Here is a 16,859-nt window from a genome sequence, read left to right as displayed (position 1 = left end):
GGTCATGTCCGTCAACCACAGTTGGAAAGAAGGTGAAGAGGATGACTTCCATTCCTTCAGAATCTGTTTTTTGGCTAATAAATTCATTGTTGAGTCCAAGTGGAGGTTTGAGCCAAATTTGAAGAAATTCCCGTAAGGCGTTATTGACATAACACGTTAATGAGCATGCAATGGGTGGTTGTGAGGTCACAGTGACCATGAACTTCCTTTCAAAATCGAATCAGTTTATCCTTGAGTTCAAGTGGACATTTGACCTAAATTTGAAGAAATTCGACAGGCGCACAACCCGAAAACATAATGCCTCCGGCCACAGCTATCGCCAGGCAGAGACATAAAAAAATCTCAAAAGAACTTAAATTTTTATTCTTGCACAAAATATATAAATTCAATTACCCATGTATTTATTTATGCCTATTTTCAAAAACTTTCAAGGCTTTGATTTTTTTCTCTGTCAAAATCACAAACTTTCAAGGATTTCAAGGACCGGTGGGAACCCTGAAATGGGACAGAAAGAGACAGAGTGTGTGTGACACTACCAGAGGTCTGTGAGGTAAATGGGACAGAGTGTGTGTGACACTACCAGAGGTCTGTGAGGTAAATGGGACAGTGTGTGTGACACTACCAGAGGTCTGTGAGGTAAATGGGACAGAAAGAGACAGAGTGTGTGACACTACCAGAGGTCTGTGAGGTAAATGGGACAGAAAGAGACAGTGTGTGTGTGTGACACTACCAGAGGTCTGTGAGGTAAATGGGACAGAAAGAGACAGTGTGTGTGTGTGTGACACTACCAGAGGTCTGTGAGGTAAATGGGACAGAAAGAGACAGTGTGTGTGTGTGTGTGACACTACCAGAGGTATGTGAGGTAAATGGGACAGAAAGAGACAGTGTGTGTGTGTGTGTGTGTGTGTGTGTGTGTGTGTGTGTGTGTGTGTGTGTGTGTGTGTGTGTGTGTGTGTGACACTACCAGAGGTCTGTGAGGTAAATGGGACAGAAAGAGACAGAGTGTGTGTGACACTACCAGAGGTCTGTGAGGTAAATGGGACAGAAAGAGACAGTGTGTGTGTGTGTGTGTGTGTGTGTGTGTGTGTGTGTGTGTGTGTGTGTGTGTGTGTGTGTGACACTACCAGAGGTCTGTGAGGTAAATGGGACAGAAAGAGACAGTGTGTGTGTGACACTACCAGAGGTCTGTGAGGTAAATGGGACAGAAAGAGACAGTGTGTGTGTGTGTGTGTGTGTGTGTGTGTGTGTGTGTGTGTGTGTGTGTGTGTGTGTGTGACACTACCAGAGGTCTGTGAGGTAAATGGGACAGAAAGAGACAGTGTGTGTGTGTGTGTGTGTGTGTGTGTGTGTGTGACACTACCAGAGGTCTGTGAGGTAAATGGGACAGAAAGAGACAGAGTGGTGTGTGTGTGTGTGTGTGTGTGTGTGTGTGTGTGTGTGTGTGTGTGTGTGTGTGTGTGTGTGTGTGTGTGTGTGTGTGTGTGTGTGACACTACCAGAGGTCTGTGAGGTAAATCTCTGCCACGGAGCAGTAAGCCACACAAGCATCCTTGGCTGTGGGGAGCTCAGGGTCCTCGTCTGCTGGGGCAGCGGCTCCAGCCTGCGCCTGCTGAGAGTGGGGAGGGCAGCAGGTGTCTTGAATTGTGCCTCATCAGATTTTGCTGCCCATTTTAGATTAATACACTTGGGTGTCCGATGCGCCTGAAAAGCCACGGCAAGTGTAATTAATCAAAAGACAGTCAATGTAAAGCTGTTTAACCTATGAATATTTTATGGAATTGCATAGTTTCCCTTTACCCTTTAGAGAGTGTGACCTTGTCTGTGGAGCTATTCCCTCGGGCATACTCCATCTGATTAAAGATGGTTTCATTTATGTATGTGGACTAAAAAGCAGCATCACTTTTTGATGAAGCTTTTCTTTCTACCAAATCTCTTGTTCTTGAAATGTTGAACTAGTTTATGTCATTGAGTGCATTTACATGCACACAATAAACTGTTTATTAGCGGATTTCTGGAGTTACCTGATTATTCAAGTGGTCATGTAAACAGCATACACCGATAAGCTTTATCCGTTTATAGACATAAACGGGTTAAGAGAAAACCGATAAACACACCTAGGTTTCTGGCCAATAATCGGTCTTCTCTCTGCATGTATACAGCATAACCAGCTTTCTTTCGGGTTTATACATCTGCGCATGTACACGTTGCGGGAGAGAGAGGCAGCTGGAGACGCGCGCTGCTCACTCACTCACTCACTGGCCCCTTTCTGCTTCTTCTCCCCGGCCATGGCGCACCACAGCCGGCTTGATGAGATGAAGGTGAGCAGCACGGAGCTCCTGCAACAGGCGTTTCCCGACCTGCTGCCTCCCCGTTGCTGCACTGCTATGTTGTAATGTGGATACAGGAGATGACAAATATTTGTCTCAAATCGCGAATAGAATGACGCATTAATAAAGCGCATTGGACTCAGTGTGCAAGCCGTGATCTGTGTGTGACGATTTTTTTCAGATGACGGATTAAAAAGATTTATACCAACAAAACGTAGCCTACTCAGCTGTTCAAAACACAAGTTATCCGCCACTAAAGACCTTAATTCTCTCCGTTTTCTGACAGCTATTTAAATTCAGTTGGGTCAAGATCTGTATCGTTCATGTTATTTGACGTGCTTCAGTCGCCTGCCTGTCTCTGTGCTCTATGCTTGGTAAAGTTGGAAATATATGACAGATTCCCACTTCCAAAGCGACGCCATGCTAGTTAGACAACGAGATACAAACTAATTTTCACCTAAACCATCCTCCGAGCCAGACAAAGAAGTAATGAAAATGTGATTTTGCATTTTGCAACTTGTTGTTTTATTGCGGAATTACCGCTGCCTTCTGGAGAGAAATCCGACTAATTGACTGAATCATGTAAACCCGGGTTTTTCCTATTGTCGGATTATTAAAGTGCATGTAAACACAGAAATCAGATTATTGCCATAAACTGATTATTCTCAGTTATCCGTTTGTTTGCATGTAAACGCACTCAATGACTTCGAATCAAAAAGACACACTTTCCCAGGAGTAAATATGTCTGAATGTAAGCAAATGTAAGTAATGAAGGAATTTGTAAAAAAAAAAAACATGGTTAATACCACACAGAATTTGCATCACAAATACAGTTGTGCAAATAGTTGTACATTTTTTCCTGTGCAATTATGTTTTGTCTACATTATAAGGTATAGAATAGGTTCATTTTGTCAAGATGCAGAAAAACACTATTAAACGTGTTTTATGATTGTGTTGCTGTTCATTAAGTGTGCATGTTTCTCACGCCTACTTTGAAAGACATCATTTGTTGTTATGAAAATGGTAAAGTTGCTGACTTAGCTATACATTTGTCCTTATGGATGTTTTTTTATATACATGTAAACCTAAATGCCATATTTTTATTCAAGTTTAACAACTTGATAATAGAAATAAGACACTTAAATGTACTATACTACAACTAAATGTTTATCCTTCAGAACAGAAGCCCTTAAAGCTGTATTCAAGTCTTTTTTCATATTGTAGACAGTGGCCTTTTCCCACTATCACACATTCCCTCACCTTATTATTATATATTTATTTAATTATTGCACTCTGTTTTTCCCTAGTGATATATATTGTTTTTTTTTACTTTTATTTTATTATGTGTCTGTATTTACATGTTAAATTTGAATTTAAAAGTGACATGTTCAATTAACATACTGCTAAGCAATACTGCTTCAATAAAAAAAAGTGGAGATGACAGGCGGCGGCGCATGCGCACACCGGCCAATAAAACCTTTCAAAGATTTTTTTCCCCATTGGCCAATAGCACCCTCTTGTGAAATGTAATAATATTACACTAGCAGTAACCATGGGTACCAGCAGCATTTTGAGGGACGTGTGTGTGTGTGCGCGTGTGTGTGTGACTTACAGTGGTCTGTGCTTGTTTGTCCAATGCAGAGACTATGACCTGTAATCCTCTAGTGTAGTAGTCCACAGCCTCCTTGCCTGTGTGGATCTGTCCCAGGTACATGTACTTACTGTGGCCTTCGCCTGGGCTCAGTTCCACAGCACGCAGAAAAACGTAAGGAGATCGGGTTAAGGAGGTGACAACCGGCCTCATACAAAAATATTAGAAATTGAGAATTGATGCAGAGAGGGAGAGCACTCTTATAGGCCCATTTAGTGGATGTCACAGGGTTAGTTGCGCATGCATCACAGTATCCAAAACTCTGAGGAACTGACTGAGGCCATGTCTACATTACATTACCTCGTATTTGATGGGTCGGCACTTCGTTTGTCCACACTACCTCTATTGTTCTGAGCATTGAGCCGTTTGATGAAACGTAGGCTTTGGTCTCCGGCTGTCTGACCCGTCTTCGTCACCAAAATCCGCGGTAGAGTTGGAGTGTGGACACGGGGAAAACGCAGACGCTTGGAATTCCCCATTGCAGGCTATATATAGGCTATAGTATATAGATATTTTCATATTCTGAAATAGACTGTTGTCGGGATTATATGGGCTGCCCCCTGAAACAATGGAGGATTCAACCTTTCAAATAGGAATTTTAAAAAGGCTATACTGGTAATCTTATACTGTAAATATGGCTGGCAGCTAAATAAAAAAGGTAGGCTAGTTTTTTGCGTGCCTTATTTAGCCTATTTTATGTTTAAGAAAAATACAGTAGCCATCCTGTTAACGAGATGTCCATTATTTCAAAATGCCATGATGTCTGCATCAAATAGCCTGACATTGCAGAAACCACACACAACTTGATTTAAAAATGAAAATGTGTTTGTTCTGATTTTATTACAAATATTCCGACACTTTATTTTCACTTCTGTTGACATATTAACAGTATATTCCTCTGAGAAAGGATTGTCTGCAAGTGGTCATACTACTCATCTCAACAAGCCATGCGCTTGGCATGCAGTGCGCATCGTCGCATTTGATCTGCTGGTTTTATAAGCGTGGTTGACACAGCCGAATTTAACGGGCGCAATCCGGAAATTAGGCTAGGCTACTAAATAAATCGATTAAGAATTGAGCCTATAGCAGAGGAGTTACATTATATTGTTCATATTACGCAGCATGGATTTTGCGCATTGCAAGTTGGAGAGACACTTGGATATGGAGTTGGCAGGCAGCTCCACGCAGGTGCGCAGCAAGAGGAAAGCCTGTATCTGCCCGTCACCAGCACAATTTTGATATAGGCCTCTATTGAAATGGCTAGAATTAAATTTTCACACATCTCCATCTATTAAATAAGCGATTTTTTGTGTGTGATGTGTAGGCTTATTCGCGGATTGGCTGCACATGCACACTGCGCCTGTCATCACCTATATCTCACTTCGCAACATGGGAATAATATTTGCTTTTATGGAAGAAAAATGTAAGTAACCATAGCCTACGAAAGCACTTGATGTTTGAGACCACATGGCCGCCGCCTCTGTGATCATAGCCTACTTACCATATAAGTAGACTCCTTAACACATTCACTGCCAACAACGTGTAAACACGTTTTCAGAATCCAGCTGTTGACTGCCAACAACGTGTAAACACGTTCTTGGCATCGATTTTTTTTTTTTAACGGGGGGTTGTGCATCTAACCCTTTTACATATCTTATATAAGTATTGGACGTGTACAACGTGTACAACCCATTCCACCGACCCACTAAGTGGCGACAAGGAAGTAGGAAGGCAAGCAAAAAGCAGTGTGATCCATTTCCATTCTCATGAAAATGGATTGGCGGAGGCGCTTTCGTTTTCGCGTTGATTGCTGGCGGTGCGGGATTGCAAACTTGCATCGTGGATTGCGGATGGAGCACACTTTGAGGCACGCAGCGTAAATATGACCAGAGTCGCAGGGGCTTCATCGGAGCTCTCGGCCAGGGCTCCGGGAGGCGGGCGAGTCCAGCCGGGCTTCCTCGGGGAGCGGCCACGCAGACAGGCACAGCCAGGCACAGCGGCAGCGGGGCAGTGAGGCTGGTGACAAGCAGCAGGCCATTTTGCCTTGCAAAATTGGAATTGGAAACAGCCATAAAAGGCTTTTAGAATGGGATTTTCAACCCATTCTTTTTTGTTTCTTTTTCGCTCTAATTTAGAGTAATTTAATTTCTATTCAGAAATTTATTTGAGAGGTCGAGAGTATGAGAAAGTGAATTTGCACAGGTAGGAAAGTGCTTGTTACACGGCGCTGCAGCCAAGAAGAACGCCCACGGAGGGAGGAGTTGAAGCAACTCTCCCTCTCGCTCTCTCCCTCTCTCTCTCTCTCTCTCTCTCTCCCTCCCTCCCTCTCTCTCTCTCTCTCTCTCCCTCTCCCCCTCTCACTAGGATTAAACCTAGTGCGTCTCCCTCCCGAGAGGGAGGGAGAGAGAGAGAGAGGGAGGGAGAGCGAGAGGGAGGGAGAGAGAGAGAGAGAGAGAGAGAGGGAGGGAGAGCGAGAGGGAGGGAGAGAGAGAGAGAGAGCGAGAGGGGGAGGGAGAGAGAGAGAGAGCCAAAAATGAATGGTTAAAGTGACTGTTCTATCCAATTTCACAAAAAGCCGTTTATCTCTGAATATTTTTTCTGACGCTAAAACCATGCTGTATTCAACTGCTAATGCTTACATAACTACTAACTCTACAAACTAACTCTTTTAGACAGAGAAAGTACACATTCTATTAGTACTTTTGAGATATTGTATGTTCACAAAGTCCAAGCTGAAACGAATCCTCGGCTCTTGTAAAATGAGCCAGAATCCTCAAAAAACGGCTTGGCAGAAGCTACCTACAGCAAAAAAAAACGGCTGGCAGTCAATGTGTTAAGTGGCAAATCAACTGACGTCCTTAATAACGGCAATAAGAATAACTTGCTGTATGGCCACGGGCGGCGGATGGGCGTTTGGACACACCTGAATCCGAATGTCTTCATATTGCACAATGCACGGCCAGACATTTGCATTTGGTTGACACAAGATCATCTGTGAATGATCAATCTCGAGATTATGGCAATTTATGCACGTGAGTCTAATTTATTATAGAGTTAATAAAATGTAGGCTATAACTAGTCTACTTTACTTTTCAATAATAAAAAAAAAAAATGCCTATGCCAATATAGGGCCAGGCTATAGCCGTTTTCAGGGGAGCTGTGTGGACAAAGAGAAGGATTAGTGTAGATAGAACACTTCAATTAACATATTCTGCCCGTTTTCTGGAAAACGGCCTCGTGAAGACTAACCCTGAAGCCGAAACGAGAGAGATCCCCGGAATACAGGAAAAACACGTCTTGTGTCGTTTGCGTATAGACGCTGGACATTCCCACTAGGAATATGACGATGCAACTTTGCGATGTAGTAGGATCCTAGACCCAGATCCTGACAGTGAGTACGGAGTCAGGAAACCTCACCACATTGAAAGAGATGGCTTATTTGTATAAGTTAACCTGTCTATTGCTGGCAAAGCTTTAAAATACATGGAGGAGGCGTCCGGATCTTCCATATTTCTATGACAGCTGAACCACTAGTTGTAACTTTGTGCAACCGGTTTGGCTCCACCCACAAAATACGTAATTGATGTTTACATAAAAAGGGTATATTAAGTGAAGGATATTCCTTTAGCTTTCTGTGTGTCTCCTTGTTCAGAGTAGATGTGTCCCAGCATGTCCAGTGCCTGCAGGTTAGTGGACTCCAGGTCTAGGGCTCGCTGACAGAATCGGCCAGCCATCTCAAAGTCAAAACTGTCCATGCACTCCTCTGTCTGTACAGCAGAGGATGAAAGGCTTTATATTAACAGTGGATAAAAATCACCAAAATGACAACATTAAAAAGACAAAACGTGTGTGTGTGTATCTGTATGCGTGTGTGTGTCACACTGTGACCTTCTCTAGTAGCTGTTGTACAGAGTATTTCTCAGATGTCTTCTTCTTGGCTTTTTCATGCATCCTTAGTTTCATTCTTTCCTGTGGTGACAAACCAGCAAGTTCTGTGTCTGTTTTGATTAGGGGTGGATGGATGGATGGAGAGAGAGAGAGAGGTTTCGTCAGTTTTGTATCATTGGGTCAAGACCGCACAGGAGAACAGAGTAAAATAAAAAGCATAGCTAATATAGATTGTGTCATAATATAATACATAACGTTAACGTTACACATCTGCGAGCTCGCAGTATTTTGAAGCACGTTACCCCCGTGTGAAGAGTTGTCTTTCCTCTTCGTTTTGTTTTTCTTCTTGCCCTTAGACTGTCCTCCCATGATAAAATAGCTTTTAGTTTTATTTTATGTTTCCTAGAGTAAGTAAGTGTGTGTTTACAACACGCGTGGAAGAGCAGTTAGTGCGCATGCTCCGAGTGTAGTGGCTGCTACGGAGAGAGGTAGTGGACATAACTTTGGTGTTGGTGATCCTGAACTACGCGTTCCCACCCAAGCGTTCATTATTTTATTTGGGGAATATGAATGACTTTGTGTCTATACTATTACTAATCTTTACTGGTAGTGGTTTCTCAAATGGTGAACTATTCTGCTAAAAAATATTCCTTATTCCCATTTGCTGTTAAAATGATGCGCCAAAGCGCTAAAGCTAGAGGCGGGCCTTTGACATTATTGACACGCCTCTAAACCAATGAGGCAACGCATTGATGCTGTACCCCTTGACGCAGCAGGAACTTTCTGGATTTTAACCAATGAGCAGTCACGTCAAATGCACGCACTTTTTTTTTTTTTTTTACATTTCTGTTGTAAATAAACGAATGACAGAAACGGGTTGTTGCTGATAGTGAAATCCGAAATTCATAAAATACGGATTATCATTCCCTGATTGTGAATTCTAAGGTAATTTATGTATATCGTTGCATAAGTAAGAATAACCTGTAAGAATTTCATAATTATCTGTATCGCTGCTATGTGAGCCGTTAGTTGAATGACAAAGCAGTGAAAGAGCTAGCTGCTAGTAGCTTACTGATGCTAACTGCTAAGATTAGCAAGCCAGCTCAGCTGTTTTAACGTAACCACAGTAAGGAAAGTAGTGTTATAGCAACGTACTGCATGTGCTTGCTAACTTTAGGTAACGCCACCACAGAAGTAGCCCACTGTCAGTGCTTTTGTTGCGAACCTTTTTCCTGCCATTTGACATTAGCTTACTAGTTAGCTCAGTTGGCTAATGGCTATATGTTGTTGTAACGTTACATTCGCAAATATCTAAAGTTAGCTAACGTTAACTATCATTGTGTCACTTTTACTGTAGCGTTATGTGCATGTAAGTTATCTGTGGCCAAAATGATGGTTCCTTCTAGCTAACCAGTCATTTATTTGACTCGGTCCCATCACTTGGCAGGCTGCTGTAGCTACGTTGATGTCATTCTTACCCGCCCGTCTGCTGCCAGTCACCAGATTGAGACTGTCGTGCCACACGGGTACCTTGTGGCCAATGCCACCGGCTTTACCTGCCGGGAGAAGCGGACTGTCAACCTCGGGACGAGCGAGGAGCGAGTCACCTAACGTTAGCTAGCAAGTTGGCCTCAGCAGACGACTCCTGTCCCCATCAGAAGCACGTGGCTGTGGGAGGAGTGCCTGTGTGTGGCTTTACTAACAGTGGAAGCTATGTCAGAGTTTAATAAAGAGGTGGTGGATCTGGTCTGGGGAAGACCCTCCGGTGGAAGGGATGGGGTGTCTGCCTCAATCTTCCGTAGATGGACCCAAGGTATGATGCGATGTCTCGATCTGATATGAATTAATGCATTTTTGAAAAACAAAAAATATCATAACACACTTTAGACTAGACTAGAGCATGCCAGAGTTGAGGATCAATTGCCACTGGCCATCCATATTAAAACAGTAACACATTTACTCGTGGCTCTGTGAAGGTGTTATCGGTATGTCATCATCCATTTGGGGAATAACCATCTGGTTATTTTATTGTCTCATGATTTCTTCTTCTGTCACAGGGTTTGTTTTCAGTGAGAATGAGCACTCAGCACTGGAGCAGTTTGAAGGAGGGCCATGTGCTGTCATTGCACCTGTTCAGGTATTGCTCCAGTTCACTCTTCTCACACAGCCTTATAGCATACAGTGAGTGAGTCTACTGTAGCATGTTAGTCCTTGTACATTTGGATGCTGAGCTTGTGTTTTTCTTTGCAGGCTTTCCTCTTGAAGAACATACTATTTAACAGAGAAAGCCCCAATTGGAGACACATCTCAGGTAGACTGGCCAGTGGCCACTGGCATCAACCTTTGACTCCAAGCTGCTATTTGCCTGTTGTTTTACATAGTTATCGGACTTGTTCATTTGCTGTGTGTTTTATGCATGTGTCTGGCAGAGGAGGAGCAGAAAGCAACACTGTGTTCCACACTGAGTGAAATCCTGGAGTCTGCCTGCTCCAGCCCCTCCACCGGCTACTGCCTGGTGTCCTGGGCCAAGGGACAGAGCCCACACACTAGCACACATACTAAGACACAGACACAGTCCCAATCACAGGGCACGGGACAGCCAGAGAGCAGCCAGCCGCCACAAGAGCAGCAACCCAGTGAGTCACCTGTCTGCCGCATTACCATGATGCAAGACACATGTCCAGAAATAATAGTGCAGTGTTACTCACTCATTCACCTAAGCTTTGCCTTTACAATGGATTTTAAAGATCTCTTCCAGTGAGTCATGATTTAAATGTTCGGTTACAGTTTTAGTTGGTATTAATGACTAACTTGTATGACAGTGTGTTATGGTATAGCAGGGTCCAAAATTAGCACCAGCCCAGGCCCCAGCCCAAAGCTGGTAAAATATTCAAGTGGCTGGTAGATTTGATTCACTCACTCACTCACCACCCAAAAACAATGGTAATCTATTGAGTCGCTGGTTAAAAAAAAAAGTAATAAAAATCACTAACCATTTGGCTGGACCAGTGAAAAGAAAACGTAATTTTATGCCATGCTTTGATGTGTGTGTGTGTGTGTGTGTGTGTGTGTGTGTGTGTGTGTGTGTGTGTGTGTGTGTGTGTGTGTGTGTGTGTCTGTCTAGCTGCTTTGGCTGCTGAGGACCTTGGCTTTGAGAGATTTCACAGTGTTCTCCAGTAAGTGCAGCTAACAATTTGCATCTTCCTTCATGACCCTTGACTTATTTTCTTGACATTTAATACATATTTTCAATTACTAGTGGGATTTAGCTCTCACCTATCCATGTTTCACCATTACTAAACTGCAGTATTCAGATAGAGAGCCGACAGAGACCGGGGGCCCTATCGTCGCAAAAGCGGTAATTTTGCGTTTGCGCTGGTTTTGCACTCTTTTTTTTTTTGTATATCGTTTTTTTTATTGTTTCATTTTCAGACATCGGTTCAGTGTCATTAACAATTGCGTGTGCACACCCAAGCAAAAAACAAAACAACAACAACAGCAAGCAGACGGGACAGAACCCATAACAAATAGTCTTCAAATAAACTGCATGTACGAATATGATGTAACAGCGACATTGACAGTGAGTGCTTGATCTGAAAATAAACTGTTTTCTCCCACCCCGTGAACTTAGTCCCACATCCAGTCGATTGTACAGGTGTGGTTTTAAATGATTAAAAACAAACAAAAAACAAGACAAGACAAGTAAACAAACAAATTCCAAGGAAAGAAGGAAAAGAAAGAAAGAAAAAAATTGACAAAAAGAAAAAAAAAACATTACAACATGGTGCTACCAGCCTACTAAAATGTATTAAAAATCTGTTTACAAGAGACGCTGTACCTAAAATCTCGCACCGGGAGTCCAGGAGAGGATGTGCAAGTTACTAATTTCTGACCTCATCCAGGTAGTCCAGAAACGGGTCCCAGATAATCGAGAACTTCCTGATTGAGTTAGTCATCAGAGACCTGAGTCTTTCCATATGCACTACTGAGACCATGTCTGTCAGCCACAGCTGAAAGGAGGGTGGAGAGGGGGACTTCCAGTCTTTCAAAATATGTCTTTTGGTGACAATCATCCCCTGTGTCAGGGACTGCTGCACAGCCATGGGGAGAAGTAAGGAGGATTCCGAGCAGCCAAAGATGGCAAGTTCTGCCTCCAGCTTATAGGCCTTAGAGTACCAGTCGAAAACTTTGGCCCAGAATCCGGATAGTAAAGGCAGAGGGGAACCGTCTGGGCCTTCAAGGTATTCAGTGAATACCTTGGAATGAAAAGAATAGAAAAGAAAATAATTCCCCCCTAATCAATTATTTGTATTTGTTATTTATTCGTTTTTTTCACTGAAATAACAGTAAAATGTCCCTAAATTGTTATGATCTTGGACTCACTTTGTTTCAGCAAATATGGGGTTAAATATTTGGAGTAAATGGTCATGACATGGGGATGATGATTTTGATGACAGGTGTCTCAACCAATTAGAATTTCATTGAGTTGTGGGATTAATGCCACTAGTTTGTGGATATTAGTGGGATTTTTGGCCAGTCTAAATAAAAGGGGTTCAAGCGAGGATTTCCTGCACTGCGCGGAGAATATTGTGTGCGCTCAGGCGTACGCCTGGCATAGTGGGGTTTTTTGCGCTAAGACCTGCTATTTGGTGGCGTTAAAATTGAGAGCACCCAAGGCCCTTTTTTCTAACACATTGCACTGGAACGCCTATTTTGGCACAGGCAACGCCCAAACCTGTGTTTACGCTAGGAACATGGCGATGGTATCTTGGCCAGAGCGCAATATGACACTTGCGGGAGGCAGATGATAGGCTAAGAGGCGCACGGACACGCCTGGGCCACGCCTACACCTGTGTCTGCGCTTGGATCCCAGCACAAAACTGGATGGTGGAAGCAGACGATAGCTTAAGACCAGTGCTGACCAATTCCAACCAGTTCCCCTCCCTCTGAACAGGCGCCCTTAACGACCAGGACCACATTAGCAACCAGGATATTGCATGTTTTTGGCAAATTGCCATGGCAAATTGTTTACAAAAGATGGACAATAAAGCTGATTTTCAAAGTACTTTGAGGATTTTTCAAGTTGTGAATTAAGTCAAATTTCTCTCTTGATTACAAAGGTGGAAAATACAACTGTTTTTAACGGGGTGTTTACTGATTAAATGTTTAAGCTCCCCACAAATGCAGATGTTTTTTTAAATATATATAACCAATTGCAAATTATTACAATTACCGAACAGATAAAAAGTAGATTATTATATTGAAATGTTATTTTAGATTTAGAATGTTAGAGGAACCTGGGGAGTGAAACCATCTTAATGGAATTTATGTGGCCAATCATAGACAAAAGAAGAATTTTCCATATACATTGTTTAAGTCTTGAAACAAAGTCACCAAAGTTCAACTTAAATATTAACTCATTGAGTGCCAGCCACTTTTGGAGAACGGACGCTCCCAGTGCCAGAGTTTCAGAGCGTTTTCAGTGATTTCTCGAGGCCCACAGAATATTGTGTGATATTACTATGTAAACACCGAACACGCACAAAGAACGAGGAGACTCTATTGTATCATCAGCAAAAAAAAGTTTATTGATACCATTTTCCGTTCTTTAGTTATGAGCCGGAGAAGAGAGGTTGTTTTGAGCAAAAAGAGGCGTTTCAAATTAGAAGGTGAGATATTCAGCCTTTTGTGAAATGAAGCATTTCAAGCACATTCACTGACTCTGAAGCTAATATTTCTGACCTGAAACATCTGAACAGTAATTTCCTTCAATAAACAGCACCCACACCCCCCTCAACTCCAAACTCCTCCTCCGTGGGAGTGTCTCTGGTGGCTCTGCTCGCTGTGCTGGCTGCTGCGTGTGTCAGGCGAGTCTCTGCTGCCTGCTATGGCAGGCTCTGCTGCCTACGGATCCACGTTCGGATGGCGGCCGCTCGTCAGGGGAGTCTGGATCGGGCTCGCGTTCGTCTGCATTTCTGGGGTTTCGGTTGTGAGCTAGGATGAAGCTGCGTCCGATTATAGGCTTTCTGCTGCGCGTTTCAAAGTGCGCTGCACCCAGTCTATTTTCGGAGCGCTCAGCCTTGTGCGCCGGCTCCCAGCGGTTTTATTTTCTGGCGGCTAATCGTGTGGAGAAACTATGCAGCAGAGACAGAAGGGCTCATTTGTGGGAGCGGATTGACTGCTGTTCGCAGCTAACGTTGGCTCCAGGCAGCCAGAGCAATCTGTGCCGCTCTGGCTCATGCATCGGTTTCTCTTTCATCACGGGGCTTTTTCTGCTTTTTTTTCTCAACTTTCTCTAATCTGGAGAGCACTGTCGCCACCTAATGGGTCCGTAAAATAGGTTATACACCTTCAATAGCTACAATATTTTTACAGGAGATGCACGAGGCTTTGATCCACGTCCCACCGTCAAAAAACGCAATTGACGACTTTAGTCGTCTTTGGCACTCTACGTCACTATTCGAATTGACGACTATACTCGTCCTTGGCACTCAATGAGTTAATTTAGGATCTCTGGGTATGGTGAGGCCAAGATAGGTGAGTCGGTCCTTTGCCAATTTAAATAGGAGATTTTCCAAGGAACCAGGAGTGAAAACATCGGAGAGAGGCATAAAGTCACTCTTCGTCCAGTCGATTGTATATCCAGGCAGCTTACCGAAGGAGGTGAATAGTTCTAGAAGAGGGGGAATCGATTTCTCTGAGTCATGTAGATATAATATTACATTGTCAGCGTATAGACTACGGTAATGTGTCTCTCGATACCTTCGGTTTTGCACTCGTTTCACGCCGTGCGCAATGCAAATTGGGGGCGTGCACCAGAGTCCTGCGCGGGTCTGATTTTCAAGACCCGGTTCCGCCCGGCCCCGCGACGTGCAGTACCGACCCCGCTCCGCGAACCCGCTCATATGATCAATCAGTACCGCAACCCGCCCCGCCCCGCAGACATGAGACCCGCGCCCCGCTCCGCTTCCGCATAATATAATTTTTTTTGAAGTGAACATAACCAAAGTAACTGCGATCGTTTCACAATTCACACAGGAAGCGAATAGCGGTCTTTTCTGGCCGAGTCACTGACGAGAGCCAACAACGGTGGTCGGTGCAGTCGGACTCGGCAGGCATTGCATAACGTTATTTACAATTAAGCACATTGACGGTGTTTTGTCACTAGTGCCACTGTGCCAGCAGGCCAGCCAGGGCCAGGCAGCAGCTAAAGGAAACATGCTAGCCTTGCTGGCGCTAGCTGTCATGCAATGCAACAAGCTAGCTAGCATAGGTCTAGGTCATTTCTGTTTATACCTGACCGGAGCGAGGGAGAGCTGACCCGGAAGGAAAGGACCAGCGGAAATGATTGAGGTCAAAGACGTCAGGTCAGACTCAGACAAAACATGAAGTTACACACTGACTGAATTATTATCGTTATATAAAAAGTAAATAAAAATACATATATTATACAACACCCGCGACCCGGGCCGCATGTTGTTTATTCTACCCAGATCCGAACCCGCAAATAAAATGAAGACAAAATAACACCCGCCCCCCGCATTTTTTTGCGGGTACCCGGCGGGGTCCCGCGGAACCCCGACCCGGTGCAGGACTCTGGCGTGCACAAGCGCATGCCTGTTATAATTGTACTGGACATACTGTAGGTGTGCCACATGCCAAACCAGACGTTTCGGCGCAAAGATTTGGGGATAGATGGCATTCTCTTAGCGTCAGCAGCGTGCAATTACATTGCGATAAGAGTTTTTAAAGGCACCTCTTACCTGCTAAATACCCCGCTGCGCTTGAGCGCACCATAATCTCCATGCTGCGCAGTGCAGAGTAAAATTCCTTTTGGATATGTCATTACGCATGGACGTGGCACGCCAGGGCATCAAATTCTGCTGCTAAAATTTGGTATTAGCAGATAATTCAGTGAGGCAATCAACTATAACTCACTGAGAAACTTTTATCACATCGCAAAGAGGGAAATTAATTGAGAAAACTTGTTGGACAATGGGCATTAGCCTACTTGCAATAAGCTATTCACCTTCACCTATCCCATAACCCGGAGGGTCGTTGACACCACAGACGATCTGTCAACAAGCTCTCTACATCTCTCTCTGTCCTCGGCACGAGCGAGTCCACTCTATTACCCATGGAGAGAATTACAGCATATTACAAGATTCAAGATTCAAGATTTTTATTGTCACTCCATGGTACAAGTATCACGTGTGAAATTCTTGTGCTGTGGACTCCGTTTACGACATAGTACAAATAGGCAACAAGCAATGAGCAATAGGCAATAGGCATACATGTCTCGCACAAACAGCGATTGCGAGTAGGGATGGGCGGGAGTACTCGGGTACTCAAGTACTCATTCATAACGTCAGTACTCGAGTAACGTTTCTGCTGTTCGGGTACTTGCCCCACTCCCCACCCCTTTAAAAATAGTCTAGATCTACGCATGCATCATCATGTGGATCTGGCAGCATGAACTGCACGGGCGTCAAGTCAGCCAGAATGTACAAGTATGTCATCCGCTTTGGTGCTTTCAAAATAAAACGCTTATTGTAACTAACCTTATTTATTTTGAGTAATGCGTTACAGCCACAGTTTCAAACATCACGAGTATTTTGATACAAGCTTTGATGCTTCGTTTGTTGAAATACCATTTTCTCCTCCAACGTGCATCAATAAGCTATTTACTTTTGTTTAAGTAACGTTATTTTGAAAGTTTTAACCAAAAGTTTCCCAGCTCATCCCGAAAATGGTGGCTGGAGATATGCTCCCGAATGCGACAGATGCACGCTTCTTCATAGCGCACGCCCGATAACACTCATTCAAAACGATCACTATTTAACTGCAGCTGTAACATTAATCACACTCGTCAGTTTTCACTTTTTGGCAGAACACCGGACCTTGTAATCCGTGGATTTATGTTAGTGTAACAGTGATCATAAAGTAAAATGGATGATACTGGACAATGGACATGTATTGGAAATGAGCCTGCGC

The 16,859-nt window shown here is 43.7% G+C and overlaps 2 protein-coding genes across 3 annotated transcripts in view; one reads left to right on the top strand and one right to left on the bottom strand.

Annotated features, from left to right (window-relative positions):
* Positions 1-9,441, bottom strand: part of LOC310786852 (uncharacterized protein) — an 86,747-nt gene extending 77,306 nt beyond the window's left edge. The window contains exons 1-5 of one of the 2 annotated variants that reach the window (XM_083648173.1): positions 9,344-9,441; positions 7,866-7,975; positions 7,598-7,744; positions 3,939-4,091; positions 1,496-1,608 (exon numbers count right to left, since the gene is read on the bottom strand). In XM_083648173.1, coding sequence (XP_083504299.1) covers positions 1,496-1,608; positions 3,939-4,091; positions 7,598-7,744; positions 7,866-7,940 — 488 coding nt within the window. In that variant the 5' untranslated portion in view covers positions 7,941-7,975; positions 9,344-9,441. Of the gene's footprint in view, positions 1-1,495; positions 1,609-3,938; positions 4,092-7,597; positions 7,745-7,865; positions 7,976-8,167; positions 8,292-9,343 lie in introns of those variants that run through there. The other variant, XM_083648172.1, reaches the window with a different exon arrangement.
* Positions 9,442-9,548: 107 nt separating this feature from the next.
* The window catches only part of mindy3 (MINDY lysine 48 deubiquitinase 3), a 59,594-nt gene continuing 52,283 nt past the window's right edge, over positions 9,549-16,859 (top strand). Inside the window, exons 1-5 of the mRNA XM_083648160.1 lie at positions 9,549-9,678; positions 9,923-10,002; positions 10,116-10,176; positions 10,295-10,501; positions 10,990-11,041. Of these exons, the coding sequence (XP_083504286.1) occupies positions 9,579-9,678; positions 9,923-10,002; positions 10,116-10,176; positions 10,295-10,501; positions 10,990-11,041 (500 nt within the window). The 5' untranslated portion in view covers positions 9,549-9,578. The remainder of the gene's footprint in view (positions 9,679-9,922; positions 10,003-10,115; positions 10,177-10,294; positions 10,502-10,989; positions 11,042-16,859) is intronic.

This window comes from Poromitra crassiceps, assembly GCF_964638095.1.
Source record: "Poromitra crassiceps genome assembly, chromosome: 1".
NCBI classification, from domain to species: Eukaryota; Metazoa; Chordata; class Actinopteri; order Beryciformes; family Melamphaidae; genus Poromitra; species Poromitra crassiceps.
The sequence above is the reverse complement of the archived record's forward strand: the minus strand, read 5'-3'. Positions and strand labels throughout refer to the sequence as shown.